The sequence below is a fragment of the Poecile atricapillus genome, chromosome Z (assembly GCF_030490865.1).
Source record: "Poecile atricapillus isolate bPoeAtr1 chromosome Z, bPoeAtr1.hap1, whole genome shotgun sequence".
In the NCBI taxonomy this organism is placed as follows: domain Eukaryota; kingdom Metazoa; phylum Chordata; class Aves; order Passeriformes; family Paridae; genus Poecile; species Poecile atricapillus.
In genome coordinates this window covers 111,765,955-111,787,510 of record NC_081289.1, presented here as the reverse complement: position 1 = coordinate 111,787,510, position 21,556 = coordinate 111,765,955, and the positions used below count along the sequence as shown (strand labels likewise).

At 37.3% G+C, this 21,556-nt stretch overlaps 1 protein-coding gene across 3 annotated transcripts in view; it reads right to left on the bottom strand.

Moving 5' to 3' along the window:
• The window catches only part of MLLT3 (MLLT3 super elongation complex subunit), a 117,420-nt gene that overhangs the window by 9,002 nt on the left and 86,862 nt on the right, over positions 1-21,556 (bottom strand). For 2 of the 3 annotated variants that reach the window (XM_058827285.1, XM_058827283.1), the window contains 5 exons: positions 11,703-11,781; positions 7,977-8,109; positions 6,354-6,453; positions 3,515-3,586; positions 1,583-1,654 (listed from right to left, as the gene is read on the bottom strand). In XM_058827285.1, coding sequence (XP_058683268.1) covers positions 1,583-1,654; positions 3,515-3,586; positions 6,354-6,453; positions 7,977-8,109; positions 11,703-11,781 — 456 coding nt within the window. The remainder of the gene's footprint in view (positions 1-1,582; positions 1,655-3,514; positions 3,587-6,353; positions 6,454-7,976; positions 8,110-11,702; positions 11,782-21,556) is intronic. The other variant, XM_058827284.1, reaches the window with a different exon arrangement.

Sequence of the window (21,556 nt, the reverse complement as noted above, 5' to 3'; positions counted from 1 at the left end):
GACCCTGCTCAGAGTCCCACTCAGTTGTGGAGTCAGATCCAGGCTTATCCTGTCAGGATTTCAAAAGCTCTAGACCACCATCATGGGGAAAAAAAAAGAAGATTTCTTGCTTGTTTTTATATTTGCTCTGCACATAATGCTTCGAAGCTGACTTTCTTTTTCAAAATTCTATATGTAGCCACGTAAGCCCAATGGTCTGCAGGCTGTCAAGACAGCCCCAGTGAAAGCTGAGTTCCTGGCCTGACTGACCAGGCTGGGACAGTGGATCAGTTCTGCAAGCTGTACTGGCCACTGATGTGTATCCGAAGTGATACCATTTGGAAGCTATGCTGGATAACTGAGGAAGTGAGCGCTCAGGAAGCAAAGACAGAGTGGCTTTTCCAGATTCAATTTTAATGTGAACTCTCTGAGAATCAATGACTACTGTGAAGTGGACAGGGTGTTGAAATTCCTTTACTTTAGCCTCCTGCAAAATAATTTCCCGATGCAGATAAAAATTTGGCTCTGCCACCATTCTGAAAACATGCTTTGGTTTCCTTTGAAGGAAAAGGAAGCTTGGGAGGCAACAGTACATTAAACACAAAGAGTAACCAATATGCATCACTGTGTGTTATAAAGACAAAATCTGACGTAGCTACCAGAATTCGTCTTTAATTTAGAACATCCTGAATCAAAATTTTCCATCTCAATTACCTCTCAGTAGTTTTCTCATCTTTACTCACCATACTGTGATCACCACTGATCTAACAAAGTAGTTAATGCTCGAGCTTGCAAAATATCATTAACACACTTAGTCAAGAAATTCAACAAATGACTGCAATCATTTAGAAGTGGCAAAAATTTTCCTCTTTACAACATCTCTAAAAGTGGGACATAATTGTCCTAAACATAATAAAACCATCTGTGTTACATTTGCATCTACTAGGCTGACAGTGCTTACTATTTTATCTTCACAAGTTGCAATCCAATAGTACCTGACAGTACCACCAAAACTAAGAATATTTTCTTTGCTATTGCATAACCTTTCATTAAATTTGAGCTTTTTTGGTTTGGACACTTTCATATTTTACTCATTCTATGACTTCAGAAGATTCAATAAATATATTATATTTTTTGTCAAAGTGGGCTTTGCGTTGAATTCTGTTTTCTGCTTGCCATAGGGAAAAAAAACCCTTCAACTGTTTCTGAGACAAGGCTGGTCATTTTCAGGAAAGAAGCAACAAGATTTTTTATCAAGTCACAGTGCATAGCTATGTCCATTATCCCATTCTGCTTTCATAATTATTGATACAGTATGTTAAGAACATAACAAACTGGTAAAAAAAGTATCTCAGGCATTTTTTTTTAAATTATTCATTTAGAGAGACAACAAAGTTGAACACTTTATTAAGTGCAAAAAATTCCCCAGTCTATAGTGTAAGACGTAATGGACTTCTACAGGCTTGAGGACTATTAAAATTGATAGCAGAGTTTTTAACTGATAACTTATTACAGAGTTTTAAATTAAAGGAAAAAGAAAAAATAGATGTGACTTAAGAATTTCAATGAGCACATTGTGATAGTGAATTAGAATGCTTCTCACCTGCTGCAGTACATGTCTCTCTCTCAATGTCATTAATCTTCTGTGGAGCTCTACTAATTCATCAAGATATGCCTAGAAACAAATTCCCCCCCATAAACAACTTGTTAATTAAGTAGTAGCAATGTAATTCATAAATTTCAGATGTCTTCAAAACCAGTACAAATGGAAATCTTATTTGCAGTCTTGGAATCATATAATATCTTGAGATAGATATCTTGGGAAGAGACCCAGAGGGATCACTGAGTCCAACTCCTGGCTCTGCACAGGACAATGGCAGGGGTCATAGCCTGTGCCTGAGAGCATTGTCCATTCTCTGAGCTTCTGGAACTCTGTCAGGCTGATGCAGTGACCAGTTTGCTGGGGAGCCCATTCCAGGACATGGCCACCCTCTGGGTGAATAACCTTCTTTTAATATCCAAGCTCTCCTGACTCAGCTTCAGGCCATTTCCTCAGGTCCTGTCACTGGTCACAATGGAGAAGAGATCAGTGCCTGCCCCTCCTCTTCCTCTCAGGAGGTCCTCCTCAATCAGTGAGCTCTCCGCCTGCAGTCTCTCTTCTTCAGGCTGGACAGACCAAGTGACCTCCATGCTTCCTTGTAAACCTTCCCCCTAGGCCCTTCCCCATCTTTGCAGCCCCCCTTTGGATGTTCTCTAATAGCTTTAAATCCTTCTTAGGGTACAGCATCCAAAACTGCACACAAGACTTGAGGTAAGACCAAACTCTTCTTTGAGGTGTGTTCTTTTATTAATAGTCTGGCATTCTCTAGCTTAATACAACACAAATATAAATTTTTGTGTTTTTTTAAGATAGTTCACACTGACAGAAATCTTCATAGGAGGTCATTTGCTGTAGAAGATAATCTCTGTATCTCAACCATGCCAAAAAGTATCAAAAGACTGGGGATGCCAGCCAAGCATCTTTGGAAAATACATATTATCCTCAGAAAACATATCCCATTTTCCTATGTAAGAACCAAACCCAAAGACTCAAAATCAAATAATACTTTTTCTCTAGAAAGGTATGTAATTATTTAATTTGTGTCTACAGGAAAGAAATAATAAGGAGACAAAGACTAAGCAATATTAATCCACAGGTTCCAGCACTTCTTCCCTGGGATGTCAAACATGTCCCACCTCTCCACCTCACTATCAACTTTGTCCTTCAGCCTGAGCCATCAAAAACTTATTTTTTGCTTGTCAGCAGAAAGAGATACAACATTCAACCTAAGCAACCAAAATGCAAACCAAAATATCAAAGTACTAAAAATCTAGGTACTGCAGATAAAAATCTAGACACTAAAAATCTAGATGCTGAAACTTCCATCTTTTGCCTCATGTTATCACAAAATTGACACTAATACCAGCAAAATACAAGCCTTCAGATAAACTTATCCATAATGGGCAATTGTGCTATGTTCAGTCCTGGAAGGATTGACAGCTCTTGCCCACAGCCAGTACACAGATTTTAAATCAAACTATCACATTGTTAAATGCTGATAGTTGCTTCAAATAATTTTAATTAACATCCTAAATCACACTGCCACTTCCTAATACAGCTTTCAGAAAGGATTCTGGAAAATAGATGATTATTTTTCCTCATAATAGATTTGCAGGCTAGAAGTACATCTGTGAATTACATCTCATTCTTCTGTGAAACACAATACAAACTCAAGGTGGACAGAAGATAAAATAAATAAAGATTCCCAACTGGTGAAATTTGCCAAGTCACCTGACTGAAAAGAAGGAGAAAAAAATTTCAAAAGTATGAGAGAAGATAAAAGAATTCCAGAAAGGAAACAGAGGAAGCTCTGCACCTAAAGGAATCCAAAGCAAAGATGTACTAAGATTTTCATTCTGTAACCAATGCTGGCATTTGGTAAGCACATTAATATCATATTCTGGAGTAATTTAATGCTACCTCATTGTTATTTACCTTATCACAATCCCCATTCTTCATTTGTTTATCTGTTTTGTTTTGCTTTATTGGACTTTTCACTTCTAAAATCTGGAAAAGAAAGAAAATACTGTAAAAATTAAATTAAAGTAGTGGTTATAACTATATATGGAAAATTCTGCTGTTACTAATACAAACTCCAAACTAAATTTTTAATTTTTTAATCCATATAACTTACTCATACTTTTCAGAACAAAAAGTAACTTACAGCTGAAAATACTGAGGTACAGGAATGAGGTTATGGTGATATTATTAATCCTTAAAAGAAGGAATTTTATGTCATTTAAAGCCTTCTCAACACTTTTTTTCCCTTCAATCTTTCATACGGTTGTAGGATAAGAGGTGATTTGGCAGATACAAAATGATGCTAAGTGTCTCTCCAGTGCCTTTGAAACATCACATTATCACTGTAGTTTTCCTGGGGGTTTTTTCCCCCTCAATACTATCTCTTCTCTTTGACAACAACTTTGAAATGACCATAGGAGTTATAACTAAAAAATAAAGTGATTGACAGTAATTTCTTTTGCACTTATATGGCACTCTTCCTCCAGTGCCACTCACACCCATTTACTATCACTCATACAAGCCAAGATTCATCTGATACTAAAAGAGATCCAAGAAGAGCATGTCAGGAAGCAGCAGGACACCAATGCTCGATTTGAAACTTAGGACTAAAGGCAGAAATACTTGAGGGAAAAAGAACTGTTGATTGTTCTTTCAGTTTTTCCACTGAGAACACTTTTTTGAAGTTAAAAGAAAAATCACCATATCATTCCTAACCTAGAATATAACCAGTTCTTCTGAAAAACAAAGAAAACTAAGTAATCACAGATAATGGGAGACTATGCTACACATTTCATTGTAAGTGAAACTAACATCACTAGCATGATTAACTCCAAAACCATACCCAACAGCCACAATACAGGATAAAACTCACTAATTAAAACAAGGAAATAAAGCATGCAAGAACAAGTCTTCCAGAAGCCTTACTGACATTTTCCCCCCAAGTCCTCTCTTATTTCTCCTTCCCTTGGTATGAATGATTAAATTTCATATGTCCTCCCTAGGCTGACCAGCAGCTTTAGAATACACTTGGCAGACAGCTATTTCTCTATCTAGTGAGAGTGACTGCAGATCTGAGTTACCCTTACTTGATTTACTTAGCCAAGTAAATCATGCTCAGAATCAAAGCACACGTTTTTGAAGAATAATTCTAGTACTTCTGTTCAACACCCGCTAGGGTCATTGCTGTGTAGACCAGTACCAGAAGTTTTGTCTTGGGAAAAAAACCCAACCAACCCTACAAAAAACCAGACCTTTAATCATGGTTTCAGTACCTTTTAGATGCATTCGTTGTTTTCACAGGAAGAAAATTCTTGGTTTCAAATACAACCTTGCCAAGAACACAGTATATTTGAAAAAGCACCTTCCTTACAGTGCTCTTGATATGCAGTTAATTTAACATCTTAAGCACTCTTTAGATGAGATACAGCACTAATCATGTCTGAGAAAGCTAACACAAGCTCTGTCTTAGCTCTTCAGTTCTATAAAGGAACTTAGTTAACACAGACCTGATTTCATCCTGTCAAGCAGCACTAAGCTACCAAGAAGAGATTTCAAATGTGGCTATAGTCTACACAATTTGAATTCTTACAATGCTTCCCAAAATTTCCAATTTGGAGCTTGATTATAAAATTTAGATCAATTAAAGAAAGAGAAGAAGGTACGTGAAGGTATGTTAGCTGACACACAGCTATTGTTTGGAGTGTCTAAATGTGGAGGTAGACCTTCTACTACATCACCAACAGGGCAAAGGAACACATAAGATGTGATAGTGGGCTGCTGATATTGAGACTTAAAGTTACTTAACAAATGCATTGACTCTTTAGAAACCAGTCTTCATTAAATAACAAGCCATAAACAGATTTTTTTATTTTTCTTGTGCTTATGCAGTCAGTAAATGCAATATTCTTCACCCCTTGAAGTCTTGAGATTTTCAACCTCAAGACTATCTCTTAAAAACTTGCAACTTTTGTACAGAAAAGTTAGGAGAGTCTACAGTGGTAAAAAATAAGAGTATTTTCTGGATATGGAACTACCTTCTCTCTGTCCACAAAGTACTTCTTAGTTTGTGGGTTTTTTTCCCCCCACAGTGTATTTGAACTTAGCTAACATGAATTTTAATATTTGGGGTTTGTACTATAGCTTATATTGGAAATCTTAATAGAAAAAGGAAGGCAAGTAAATAATATCTGCCAGATAATTGAAGCAATTCTAGAGACGAGAGATATAAAAAAGACCCACCCATGAAACTCACGCTCTAAACCTATAACTTGTGTCAGTGCACTTGGACACTATTATTTTAACTGTATCATAACTGAGTTGCCATTTACTGCCAGTATAAGTCCTAACAGCTTTGCATGTGATACAAGTGACACAAGAATCCGTCATGCCTCCTTAAAATAACTGACAAACGGTGTATCTTATTTTTTAAAGAATTTAAGTTTTTATACTTCATTTTATATTTAGAGAGGCTTACTGGGGGTGAGGTACTGCCCAAAAGCTAATTCTCATTTGTCCCTGGCGTATTTTGCAACTCTAGGTAATTCACTCTCTTTTTTTTTGAAAAACCAAACTACCCTATGTTGCTACCTCAGAAATAACAACCATGTTAGCTCTTACAAACCTTGAACAAGTACTCTGATGAAAAGTAAAAACTATTGTGTCTTCCAGTGCAGTGAAAAAATACTGTATCTTTCTAGATAAACACTGGTGGGGGAAAGGAGAAAAGATGAAAGCCAAACTGCATTTTTTTTACCTGGCTGTTGCTGGTTTTCAGTACAGGTGGTGCTGGGTCATGACGCAGCGGTGAGGAAGCTGAGCTGCTATCACTATCGCTGCCATCACTCAGACTAACCCTGTGGGAAAAAGAGCCACAGCATTACACTCGCAGACAAAGGGCTGTCAAATGGGGTGAGCCAACCTTGGACCTTGCTAAGCAGGCTATTGTTAATCAAGGTCACACAGAGGAGAGGCATCTGAGCAGGGCTGCACTCTGGAAAAAACTCTTTGCAACACAAAGAACGAAGCTGCCTGTCTGCCCTTGTCTGAGATGGAGTGCCCAGTTAACAGCAGCTAACGCTACAGAAATGGTTAAACACCTGCTAAATTGAACTGCTTCTCCCTATCTCCATTCATAACTATGTTAAAGAAAGAGGGTGGTCTTTAGGAATACTTTTATGCTCTTCTAAAAGCTTTCCAAACAGCTGTACCTCTCACTTGAATATGTGTTTTACTGAAAAGTTCCTTGTTTATTGACAAAAGCAACACACCTTTTCCTGATTAAAATTTTAAAACTTAGCATCTCAAGAGAGGTCACATAAAAAGCCCAGCACCTAGTCAGTTTCACCTTTTATTTACTTATGAACAACGGGGAATATTTTTTTGTTGGAAAAAAACATATTAGTTATTGAGGATAAAAAGAAGTAGGGAAACAGTAGCCTTAAAGTTCCATTAAAAAGCTGAAACACAATCTCCACACTTGGAGACAAGCTGAGCTTGAACCAATCCTTTACAGAATCACCGACACTAACAAGTTCTCAAACAGCTGTCCATCTTGACCTTTTCTCCTTGATTCCAGCTGCTAAAGTTTACCAGGGAAGCAGCTGACATTTCATTAAAGTTTTCCTATTATCTTCCCACTTGAGCAGTAGCTGACATTGGCACTTGGGTGTTGCACACTAACAGGAAAACCCTCTGAATTACATAAAGAACCTAATATAAAGAGTGTTTGAGAGAGGCAGTTTCAGGTCTTCCATAACCTTGAATACCATTTGGATGGAGCTTCAAGCTACCTGTACACCAGATGAATTTTGGAATGCCTTCTGAAGGTTGTAGCAAGGATGCAGAAGCTCTTTTTAAAAATCAAAAATAGTAAAAATTTCTGTTACAGATGCTTGCTTTACTGTCTGATGCACTTTTATGCATTATCTACTGCATGCACCACAGAATTTACTTGGAATTCAAATTTCATTGATTTGGATTCAATTTAACAACTTAATCTTAAATCGGTAAGCAAAGGGATCTTGTGACTATGTACAGAATAGCTTATTCAACAGTTGAAGGACAATTTTCTCTAATTTAGGCCCGGGAGTAATTATAACTCTTCCTCTCAAGTCACAATGGCATGAAATCAAGTAAAGTAAAACAAATGAGGATCATCGTAACTGTACTGATTAGTACTCTAAGAGTTTGTATCAGGAATGGCTAGTTGTGTTAGTGTTTAAAAGGGATTCTTTTATATGCAGATGCTTTAGAAATTCTAGAGTGAACTTTCTGCCCATTTGCTACTCAACACTCCAAGAACATCAGACCTCAACTTGTTACTAACAAGCACTACATGTCTCAGTCAACAGGCCACTTGCAATCACGAGACACTAACCTGCGACTCCTGCTTCCTCCTCGTGTATTTACAGGTTGTTCCAACTCAGAGTCATTGTCCTTCTCATCTGCTTCATCTGATTCATCTTCATTATCATCTGAATGCAGATCTTTCATTATAGTCCTCAAGGGACCTGAAACAACAGAGACAATAAAATACAACTAAGTTTACTCCCCAGTGTAAACTTTACACTTTAAAAACTATCTTCCCCATACAGCATTGAGAAAGGAGAGTCTTAACAATTAAAAAAATAAAGTAATGCACTGGGGGATTATACTGCAGGGACCTGTCAATGTATTGGTGAATCTTCCCTCAAATGAGGACTCAGTCAGCTTCAACAGACTTACTCATGACAACGAAGTGACTGGCATGTTCAAGTGTAAGAACAATTTACACCCTGGACCATAAATGAAGTAAGTAAAATACTGTCATGACAGGAGAAATTAATATGAAATGCATGCTTGCTAAAAGCACGCTTTTTATTTTTGTATTGCTGGGGTTTAGTATTTTTTGCTTTGTCATATGTGAGTAAAGATCTACATATTGAACATACATAGGAACATACTGATCAGTATTATTGATCAGTATTAGTACATTTGTTAGGTTAATCCATGTACGAGAAGTTGGCTCTAACAAATCACTCTGACTAAACTGTACAAAGCAGTCTTGTTTTGTCTTCTTGGCTTTTATGTATTTTAACTTCAGTTGTTCCCATTATTTCAGGGTCAACTTCAAGTGGACTAAGTACTTCACCCGTGTTGCTAAGTACAAAGTGCATCAATATCACCCAACACCACGTTTCACACTTCCTGCATTAACAATAAGGTATGAAAGCTTGATTTGCTCACAAAACTGCTTTAACTCAGTTTGGGTTTTGATTTTCATTCTTTTTGCGCTAAGAGACAGTTACTGAAAGTGGAATACGTTTAATGGATCTGGAGAAGTGCAACACCACAGCTACTTGAAATAAGAATGGGCAAAAGCAGATTAGAAGAGGGAGGAAAGCAAAATGTCCTGGTGCCACAGTACACTTAACTGTGAAGTACAGCCCATCTAAGACATGAAGCAGCAAGTGAAAGCACCAGTGATGGCTGTAGGAACAGTAATTACTATTATGGTTGTAACTCCTTCAGCCCAAGAAACACAGTACTGACAGGAACACAGTGGGCATGAGATGAAGCTTTCAACTCTCTATTCACTAATGGGGAAACTGAGTCAAGGAGTGAGTGCCTGCAGAGAAGGTAGACATAACAGGGTTATGACAGTGTTCCCTTCATGGGGGAATAGTTTTATGGACTGTTACAGACTTAGCAAAGCTTAGGCCATAGGCATTTTGACTAATTTTGTGCAAGTGACTTCAAAGCTGTTGTTTGGAATGATTTATCACTAAGGCTGCCATAGAACTTTTGTAAATTGGCACAGTTTGGACAGGTTCAGAGAAATGACACTTTTCTGTTTCCACACCCTAGAAAAGAAAACCAGATGGTGCTGATGGGCTAATTCCTGGTTGACCACCAGATATTTGTATAGGTGACGGCATGGAAGTGCTTCTTGTCCAGGCACTCACAGCTGAGCTGTACTCCATTTTCTGTCCCTGTTTGGATCTCAGGCAGACAATGCTCAGTTGCAAATGACAGTCTGACAGAATAACTTACCATCTGACCCTTGAAGGAGGAAAAGGGCTTTTCTAAGACCAGTAATAAAAAGAAACTTGGAATCCTCAGATACATCCATCACTGACAGCCCCATAAGCATTTAACAACCTGTCATTCAAACAAGCTCTCATTTAGTGTAGGAGCATGTCTGGGAGTCTGAAAAGCACATTGCTAACTAACTTTTCAGCAGACCTTTCCACCAATCAACAAGGAATTAATTTTAGGTCTTTTTTTTTCTTTTTTTCCTTTTCTTTTTGGATAGCAATTTTCTGCTCCTTGGTAACACTTTGAAAATCCTTAACAGCCTTTTTAGATGTTTGAGAAGTTCTTACCTCCTAAGACAGCAGAATAGTTAAGGAGAAACTTAAAATTAGGAGTTGCCCATGAGCATGTTTTCTTGGTAAGGAAACAAATATCAAAGTAAGCCCCAAGGAAAGAAGAACCTGAGGAACCCTCAGGTTAGCCTGCTGCTTATGCAAAAAAAGGTGAAAAAAGTTCATGCTGTGTTTTTGTGACACCTGAGTAAGCACTGGAGTGCTTACAACCAAAAAAGAGCAACAGTCCAGGAAAGTAACTTCTAGTTAAGGGAAAAGGCATGTCTTCTGACCAGAGCCCAACATACAGCGTGAACATGCCATGGTATGCCTGGTACTCCATACTTTTGATATACAAATTCATGGCCTGGGCAATGAATACCCTTGGTTAATTGGGGTTTCTGAAACTCTCAAAAAGAAGTAGGAACCACTATTTATGGTGGCAAAAAAGAGAAGATGTTCACATCAGAGGACAAATCTCTCATCTATTCTAGAGAAGGTATAAAAAACTGAAAGACAATCTGTGGTATGTGTTCTACATGACCCAGAAAAGATGGGTGGGAAAAGTCTGCACAGAAGAAACTAATAAGTCAACAAGTTTTTTCCCAGCAAAGATAACAGATGCAGAAGTGGGTATCTGATGCAGAAGTGGGTATCCAAGTCTTCTGGCTCGTAATGAACCGTTCACATCACTAAGGTTTTTCTTAGTTCTTAGTTTCTCTTAGTTTTTCTGTTTATTCTTAGGTAAATATCTACTGCCTGAAGCCAGTCATTACCACAGTTAACTTCAGCTCTTGCCTTCATTCACATGGAGTAACACTGCCAGAAAACATCAGAAAATCAGTACCAGTCACCTACAGAAAGCCAGTAGGAGAGATATGCATCACGTGACAATCAATTTAATATCAGTGTGCCTGAGGCACTAATGCATTGTCATAACCTTAAATCAAGTCTACCATTGAGAAATATAAATGGCTAAAACAAACCATTTTGTTTAGTCAAAGGCTGCTTTTTTAATGCTCCTTATCCAAGGAATAAAACAAAAGCTCATTAAGAATGTATCAGCTATACAATCTTATAAACCAGGGAAAGAAGCCAACCAGGAACTAAGTAGTTTAATAGATCATGGAGAATGAATATCAACTTATTTACAGAAAACATGCCTTGGCAAAGCCTCCAGGAAGAAAAATGCATTCTTTATTGAGTTTCAAGTAAACTGAAGTTATTAGGCAGGAAACCCAAATGCAAACTCTAAGTATAACCATCATCCTTCCCTGCCATGTATTTGAAGTAAATACTATGTGCTCTTAAAACTTCCCAGTAGTATGGGACGACCACAGCCTTTGAAAGGGTCCACATAAACACATCTGTGGGTTTCTCTTGGCTGCCCATGGGAAACCACACTCTTCCAGGGCTTCAGATGGAGCCAGATTCCATGCCACCTAGCCCTGCAAGGACAACTCAGAAACAGAAGCTCTTTTTGGGTTTAGCCTCTGTTAAGTGACTGGCATGTATTTAGTCCTTCAAAACAACCAATATTTACACCCTTTTCTCCAATTCACAGTTTCTTTCTCTCCTTTCATTTTGCCCTTACAGCCACATCTGAAAACAACCTGTGGCCAAGGCTCTAAATGAAAAACTGGCCTGTTCAGGAAGTGAAACACAGAAGAAAAGAGGTAATGAGATGCCATGAGTTCTGTTTTTATTGGCCCCTTCATTTCACACATTCCTTTCAATTTCTTTTCCTTTACTGGTACCTTGTTGTCTGTTGTTTTGAGATGGTGTAAAACTGGAACTGGAACTGGAGCTGGAACTGGCAGGACTGGGCTGTTCAGACTTAAAAGAAAAAAAAACAAAGAAAATAAATAACATTTTAAGAGATATCTTCTTGCCTAGAAAAACTCTTACAGTTAGTTACTGCTTAAAGCATTCTGTCAAGAAAAAAAAAATGTGGGGCCAAATAATACTCAAAGGCCTTAATTTCAGGTATCAATGAGGCAAACATTGTGGAAATTACTATTGCACTCACCATACATACACGCTACTACATCATGTCTCGTTCTTTGCTAAAGCCTAACAGGAAGTTTCCAATGCCTTGTCTGAAAGATTATACAATGTGAGAGCTTAAATGAGTTTATAATGGACCTAAGGCATCTCTGTCATTGTCACACTGGAAATGCAATGTTTTTTGAATTAACAATGACATTGTGCAATTGAAAAACAAAAGACCTGAGCAGACCACAATAAATGCCAGAAAACCTCAGACAGTTTTCTTTCATCTGCCTTAGAAAATAAGTCTAAAAATAGAGATTCAAATTGAATTTTTAAGCTGTTACAGAAATTCTGCTAATCCTAACACTTTCCATATGTATCAAAACTCTGCAGATTGTAAATGTGATTTAACCAGAACACATACTGAGTTACAAAGAGAAATTATCTAGAACTTACCAATTACAAAAGAGAACTGAATTTTTAAACAGGGTTATTAAAATCAGTGTTTATTATTTAATGAAGTTAAACCAAGTTAAACAACTTCTACACATTTTTTCCCTACTATTGTTTAAAATGTGCAAATTTTCCTTTAATTTAATGAGGAAGTCCTATTACTTCATGGGAAAATTCTGTATGTTTTGCTCTGTACTGATTTGTTCTTTAGAACTGAAAAGTCTTCTTTCCTGCTGCCAGGTTGCATGTCTCCTTACACCTTTTGGCTGATTCCTAGACTCAGCGGGTACATCCTTGCACACTCATCTGTGTACATAAGACAAAGTATGAATATGGTATGTGGGCAGAGGGGATGCTAACAGAGAACACAAAACAGGAAGTGACCATACAGAAGGAACAGTGAAAATCGGATTAGGAAATAATGGTCTGCTACTGAAAAGAAAACCTGCTTACACTTTAAATTTTATACAACTGTGTTATCATGTGTTATCCAGGCTAACAAACATTTTCTGACTCTCCTTGCCTCATGACTGAGACAGAACAAAATTGTTCTCAAAAATGACAGCAGAAATATCCAGTCTGTAAAACTCAAGTTTTCATGCACACAGGTTACCTAAGCCTAACAGTTGCTTTTTCTCCATAAATCAATCTATTGTTGCCCTTCATAATAGAGCAAGCAGATTTACTGCCTTTTGTTGCCTTTTCTCACGACGAGAGATGCCTATTTGGGCAACAAGAATGCTTGAGAAAAACACCATTAACATCTGCTCTCCTTAAATCAACACCAGCTCCAGTTCTCACAGACACACAGTCAAAATACAAACTCTGTACCTGACTGTGTGGGTGTATGCCACTTATATACAACTGAATCAATCCTGTGCAACAAAACCCAACCCAACCAACAACACAACCCACTTCAGAGTATCAAGAGATACTCTTACATGGTTCACATCATCAGACCTTTACAAACACACGGCAGCATTACTGCTCTGAAAATCAAGCATTTAAAAAAAAAAAAAAAACCATGCTTCTTCCTTCCTCAGTTTCTGTAAAACGTTACAAGATTTTAAGCTGTAAAATAATCATGATAATATGAAACAGACTGCAGTGATGAAGAACAAGTGTCAATGCAAACTTGAAAGACATGAGCAAACTAAGTTCAGTTGTCTAGCTGCAGGCTACTCTTAAACATCTGTTTTATCCATCAATTTCTGCTTCTTGCAGCAGAATTACTAGCTGAGAACTGGTTTCTGTAGATTTCCATTAACTGTGTTCTTCCTTTATTAATTTCAACATGGACTTTAACTTATCTAAAGCCCATTCCCTCAAAAAAAATAGCAAATGCTAAAAGACAGTAATATTTGGCTTTCAAGTGCTAGAAGCCTAAAAAGAAAAAAAAACCACGAAGGCGCAGAGACTATTTCACTGAATTAAAAGTTACTACTTTCTTTTCCAACAGCTTGCATGAAATGAAAAAAGGGGAAAAGGCCTAGTCTCATTCTCATTATAAGGCATGAAGTGACCAGTGAAATTGCTCTATGTCAAAATTTTCTCCCAGCATTAACTAATTGTGTCAATATCACAAGAATAGATGAATATAAATACATATAAAATCGTGTATTTTTCTGGTAAAAATTTTGCTCTACTTTAGCAAGATCATTTTGAGAACTCAAACCACAGGAAGTCATTGTGAAACATATATGATCATCCATACATATTTAAAAAGGGTTTCTAACAACTTTTGAAACTATTTACTTTATTTCCTTAAACAGCCCTGTTTGATAATTTATTCCAGGAAATACAGAGTAGCATAAATATGAAAACTGTTAAGTATTGAAATTTCATTAAAATGAAACTTCATTTTTTGACTGAGAAATATGGGTAAGAGTGCACCCAGAGGAAACAGTTCCTTTTAACCCAAGAATGAATGGTGTTAACAGAAAAGATTTGCCTTTTAAGAAGGAACTAAAAATATGGCTTCCATATATGAATATAGATTAGTGCAAACAGCACCCATGCTTCTAGTTAACAGAGGGTATCTTTTGTCACTTAAGCAATGCTTTTTGACAGTTTTACAGGTTCTTATTCCAAGGACTTAGGTATTTATGACTTTACACACTTGGGCTTTCTGCTTTAACTCACTGGTTCCTAATTACAATTTTTATTTTTTTTTAATGGGTCTGAAATTAGTTAAAGCATATCTTTCAACAATAAAAGTTTAAGACAGTATCAAGGAACAGCTTCTCTCACATGGCCTTTTCCTGTTTTACCAGTTTTCTCTTTCTACAGACAAGCTAAATGAGAGTTTGGGCCAGAACTGTTCATTAGTGCAATGACCCCACAAGATTTACTGCATTCTTAGATAGTCTACTTCATTTTAGTGCTCTCATAGTGATGCACAGAAGACAGTGACTTCTTTATTAGGCCTGATTGAGGAATTTTGTGCTTTGAAACTGTTCAGCAAAAAAAGGCAATTTTCTTTGGCCCAAGTTTTCATTGAAAAGGTACCTTTTCTACCAGTGATTTTCCTAAATCACCTGGCCTCTGCCATTTCCAAATTCTTGTCTGTTTTTACAAGCAGCTCACTCCTGAGCCACAAACAACTTTCAGGCAAACCCACCTGCTTATGACAAAAGATATAATAGAGCTTTTTCTGTAATACTTCATGGTCATCCTAATGCAGGATTAGGATTGGGGCTGTCTGGTCCAGGGCCAGGAGCTGGACTTAGATGATCCTTGTGGGTCCCTTCCAACTCAGAATATTGTATGATTCTATGACTCTAAAAAGAGCCCCCATCATTTCAAGCTCCTTATTAATTCTTTAAGATTAAGAAACAGAAGATATCTGTATGTGGGTAAGAACGGTCTTTCTTGCCTTTCCCTGCACCATTCTTGAAGAAAGCTTACAAATTGTTTCTTGAAGTAAACACTAAGTGGTGCAGCAATATCTCATTTCATACCAGTCAGTCTACATATTTCTTATTTTTTATTCTTGATAATCTAGAGACATATGTTTCCCAGTGCTATACATGCTGAGAAGTCTATACACTTGAAACTACTTATACAGCTGAGCATTGCTTCCACATACACTTTGTGCAAATTTAGAATTTCAGGGAGGAGGAACATGCTCTTGCAGGACAAGACTTCAACAGGACTCCCATACTTACAACTTCTACTGCCACTTAAGTGCCCTGTCAGTGACCTCAGCTTTCAGTAAAATAATTCAACCTATTTGTAGCTCACACAAGACGCTCCCACTGAACATCAGCAAACAGCTTTTCACTGTGAGGGTAACCAATCATGGGCACAGGCTGCCCAGGGCGATTTTGGCATCTCCCTAACAGATATTGAAAACAACTTCTAGATAGGGTCCTGGCCACCCAGCTCAAAGTGGCCCTGGTTGAACAGGGCAGGTAGACCAGGTACCCTCCAACCTTACTGTGATTCTTTGAAACACAACTTTCATTTAAAAAATAGCATCAAGAAAAGACCTTAATCAAAGCTTTGCAACTCTGAACAACTGCACTGAATCAAGATTTGCATTTCCTTAGACACTGTTCTACTGAAACATGCTATATAGTTTTGAATGAAAATCCTTTTCCTATTTATGAACAGATTTTATTTTACCTTTATAAACCAAAAGTAAATTTGAGACAATGCTAATACAAAAACTCAAAAATAGTTGCGATTTAGAGAAGATTCACTGCCAGGAGACTGAGAAAAAAATTCTTTTGCAGAACATTGTACAATAAAATTGAAAGATGAAGCACTAGTGAAGACTGTTCTGTAACCTGTAGGGTATTTTTGCTGAAAATACTTTACTGGAAAGAGCAGCACAGACACATAGTAAAGCAAGCAAAAACTACAGGAGGGAAGATCAAGGATTGCCTTGTAGAGCAGCTAGAGTTTCCATGGATTTCAGGACTACAAGATAATGAGTAAAGTAAGGATAAAATTAACTAAAATGTGTATGGCCACACGAGTATGAACATGGTCCTTAAACACGAGAGGCAAACTGATGGAAGTTCTTACCAGGTAAGCCTTGTAAGACTTTCCTGAATATGTAGGTAATGCTACAAAGACAGGGTTAAATGAAGGCTTTTCAAAACTGGCACTGAACAGTGTTATTTAGACTATCATTCCCCAAAAATGTGTGAAAAGACATCAATATTTGTGAAGAATTGATGAAGTATGAGCAGTGCAACACGGGGAATTTAACAGGTCTGTATTCCATACGAAGTCTGAACTACATGGTAAAAAAAATGAGGCTAAATGGTATAAGATATACTTGTTTGGAGAATGTTGCTCATTTTATAAAGCCCAGTGGCACAAAAGCCCTGTGATGAGAGGATGGTGGCAGTCCCTCAGCACTCCTTTAACTGTGGAAAGGCCAAATGAAGCTGAGAAGCAGTACTCAGATATTGATTTTCTGAGAGTTGGACTCAACATTTTAAACTTTCCCGCTGAGAATTTCCACATAGTCTATACACAAAGCTGTCTTATGCCAATAAAGAAAATGCATTTTGGAAAGAAAGTAACTTCAATTTTAGTACTAAATATCAACCAGAAAATTCAAAAAGTCTCTTCCGTCAAACTTAACTTCTGGGATTTAAATGATTATCTGAAAACCTCAACTTTCATTTATTGTACATTCCAGTTTCAGTGAAAAGCTGTAGAGAGAAAAATACAAAAATATATGCTGTATCCTAAAAAATTCTCAAGTCTCTAAAACAAAACAAAACCTCCTCAAACTATTCTTCAAAATGTCAAAATCACAAAAAAGTGATACTGTAAATGGAACAATGATTTTTAGACACAATGTTTGGCAACAATATGCTCTATACACATTTTTCTCTGTAGATCTGAAACATCTGATAAGGTGGTTCCTAAGCACTCACTCTATGATAATATCATGTGCTTGTCTAGTAGTTTTCTCAAAAGATCATCCATATTATATACACATACATCATACAGCAGTGGTTCTCTGAGAAAAAAGCCACAGAGCAGATTTCTATTGTCATATTGGTTCTTTCCCATTTACAGCTGACACATCTGCTTGCTGTAATTCTGCCTACACAAGTACTTTTACAAAAAAAAATACTACAATAAGCAATCCTTATTTAAAGCTCCTTATCTCTGCTTCTCTGATTTAAAATGTTTTTGATAGTGTGATCTGAGTTTTACATTAACAGAGACTTGCTTCTGTTTCATAAGACATAAGACTTTAACACATGACAAAAACAATCTTACAAAAATAAGAAAATGCGATACTTGTTTATATTTAAATTTCATTTCATTCAAATTGTTATAGTGTAGTGTAACCTATTTGTAATGTAATTGATAGTTATCTGAATAGGTACCTTAACCACTGAATGAAGCTATTAAAAATACTGGGTTATAATTATATTATTTCAAATATTGGCTAAATTAAGAGCTCATGTAGTAGAACCCAGATCAATCTTGAGTTTTACAAAGGATCAAAAAGGTTATATATGGCACAAACAAATCAATATGGAACATCTCATCCACAAACTGTTTCCTTTAGCTAAAATTGTAACATTTAACATGCAAAATTTTATTTACTCTTACTAGTCCTCTCTCAAAGCTAATTTAGGCCACCAAGAGCACCAAGAATGGATTCCTCCTTTGGCTTTTTCCTGCCCTGAACCCAAGTAAGTTTGCAACTGAATTGTTGTTGTCCAAAATACTCAGACCATGGCATTTTATTTGATGATATTTTAGTCTTCTTGAGGAAAACACAATGCAATAAGCACTATGTTGAAACTGTGTCGTTTTTATCTAAGGATACAGCTGCATTGTAGTAACCAAAATCCACGAAAGCAGCATGGGCAAAGCAAAAATATCATCCATTCACTGAAAAATACTAAAATTGTCACAGCCTGTATTTACTTCTTTTCTTGCCACAGTTTAGACTAATACTTTTGCAGCTGATAATTTGAATTATGAAACACAGTTTACTGTATGTAACCTCATCCCACTATTTAGGTAATATCTAAAATGACCTCATACAGAGCAGCAAAATTACTTGATTGAATTCTGTCCTCCTCAAGACTGTTCACTAAGTATTGTAATAAACAGAGTAAGTTTTGCAATGGTTTTCTGACTGGGGTAATCAGTGTTGAGGCACTGATCCAGTTACTGCTGGCCCTACTTCTGGTTATCCCCTGATGAGTGAGTCATCCTTCCTCAGGGAGCCCAGGCACAGGTGGAACTGCCTGTTAACCTCAGCAACAAAACAGCTCTGCTGCTGATGGGGTACTTATAATCAGTCACCTTTAAAGGCTCCTTTCATGTCCCTCTGAGATGATGATACAAGTTCCCTGGATATGTAAACAGATTCTGTGAAGTGCAAATAGCTCCATTTATCCTTACCTTCTAACCCTGCTGTATGAAACATGAATTCCTACAACACAGGGCATCATTTCCTCACCTCTACCAGATGGCTTGCAACACAGTACACAGGAAGAAATTCTTTCATGTTCAGATATCCACAGCAAGAACAAGTAACAGGTCTCAAGATAGTTCAAAAAACCCTACATCCACATTCTGGACTCAGGCAGCTCCATCCTACTGTGCTACACATTTGCCAAGACTGTTTTCATTAGGGCAGACAGCATTAATTACCAAATTTCTTTGTTCCTTCACAGCAGCATAATGTTAAAACAAAATAAATCTGATCGCCAAATAAATCTGATCATGCGTCTACTTGTTTTCAGCCCCAACGGGCATGAATGGCTTGAGATATTGTTGCTCAGAGAGGGGCAGTAGAAACCCCATTAAAATACCCAGTGCCAGAGGAAACACAAAGCACACATTTCTGTTGGGCAGATAAAGATTTCTATTTTCAAGTGAAGATGAAAGCCTGAAAGTTTAGAGGCCTTCAACAGAAAATGTTAAGTTTTAGTACCAACAGAGCTGGATGTTTTACTCAAAGGCTTTTGGGGTTTTGGGTTCTTTGGGTTTGCTTTTGGGTTTTTGGGTAGGAAAAATCATGAAGTAATTAATTTAGTGACATCTTTTTCTACCAGAAATGTAGGTATGTAATATACTGCAGTATTGACTAAGCCAAAACAGTACTACTGAATAATAAATAATTCAAAGAGTTAACACAAATTCACACCAACATTCTTAAGCTATGTAGCAGTTTTCCTATTGCTAGTGTGGTGATCTCGAACCACCTTCAATGAACACTGAAAATATTATTAAATTTGGTTTCAGGTATGACACTGCCCTTAAACATCAATGGTTGCCTGGCAGAGAAGGAGTGGATTATGTTGTTGAGAAGGAAAGGCAGCTGCCATACAGAGGGCATGAAAGAAAACTGCTTCATTGCATCTGCTTTGATTTATTTCCTGTACCAGGTTCACATGCACACTTCAGTACTGGGAGAACAGACACACCGGCACCATCAACCTTGAGTCTGGGGCAGGCAAATGATGTCCATCAGGAGCATCCCTTGCCCATTCCAAGAGGGCCCTCCAGCATTTCTCCACAGTGCCAAATGGAGCACAAACCCAGGGCTTCACAGCACAGTGAGGTGAACAGCAGTGCCTCCCTCATCAGCAGGCAATGCACAGTGGTTCCTTCTGCACAGGAATGAGGTAGGGTACACACTCACAGCAGCAGTGAACTCAAGCAGTATTTATCCTGTGATAGTAAAATTTAAACCCCAGGGGATTATTGAGTCTTCCAAATATTAAAAAATAAATTGTGTACTTATGATGTGTCCTGGAGAGGTCATCTCTGTCATGACCAGAGTACAAGCCTCTGAATGGGAGGTATTATCAAAATTATCTAATGAAGTTGATGGGGAGTATCAAAAATACATGACTAAACCATGACAGTTTGCCTCCCCTAAAAGAAGTGTAAATGTACTGTTTCCACATAAAAAAATAAAAGAGCATAAAAGCCTTGAATAGATTTAATTATTGTACATAAAATGCCAGCTGAAAACTATCAGGTATTAGATTTTATTTTAAATATGTGCAGCCATCCTTCTGGATCACAACATCATTTATGTAAGTAGACAGATGAAGCAACTTCAAAGCAATTAAATCCTTATCAAGATCTCACTTAATTATGATTAAAATAAAATGTCCTGTCTTTAATATTTTTTTACTTTGACTGCAACCCACTTTGGCCTCTCAAAATTGTTATGACTTTACCGTACATGAGACAAAGTCTTTTTATGACACAAAACCCCCCCAAAACAATTACAGTATTGGCACTGCACATACCCAATTAAATCCCTTACTTTCTGCAGGGTAGCAGGTGAACAGGACTTCCAGTGCTGAAATACAGAAAATATGGCTCCAATTCAAACCTGCACTTATGCAAATATTTGAGTTAATTCACATGAGTAGTCACAATGAAGCAGATGTAGCCAGCACTTGCAAATGAAGTAAAATACTGCAGCCTGTATTAGTAGCTTAAAAATGATTAATGGTAATTCTGTGGTCAAAATGTGACATTGCCTAAAACTAAATAAAAATACAAATAGACTTTGCCTCAAGAACACAAAATTTCATGGCTCTTGCAAGATTACTTTTGCAACCGCAACATTTAATCATATCTATATGGTTTGTCTCCACTGCTTTACTTCTAAACTTTTAACATTTCTGTAAGCCAGAAATTTAACACTTGAGCTTGCTGCCCAGATGTCTGTCATACTGCTTCCTCATCCAGCAACACTAATTTCACCATATAAAGAACAGCCTAACATGCACCTAAGCTTTTGTGCGTGAAGACAAAGCAATGTTTCATAGTAACACTTAATTAAAATGGGCAAAGTATAGCAGCTGAATACTGCCATACTACATTAGGTGCTGATGGCCACAGAGCATACTTGTGTTTACTGCCACTTCTCTATAGATTATCTTTGGCCACTATTTCTCTCTGAGCATATATCTGGAAGGAAACACCTCAGACTGTACAGTATTTACCTGTTTGTGACTACTCAATTACCTCCTCAGCTATAGTTGGTACTACATCCAACAATACCACATGAATGGCTGGCATGGTTTTAAGAGCAGTGTTATTTCCCAGACTAGAAGAATAAAGACTTCATTCAATTATCACACAAAAAGTAAAGAATGTAATAATATGATAACTGCAAACCCACAAGGCCCAGTCTGCAGTGAAACAC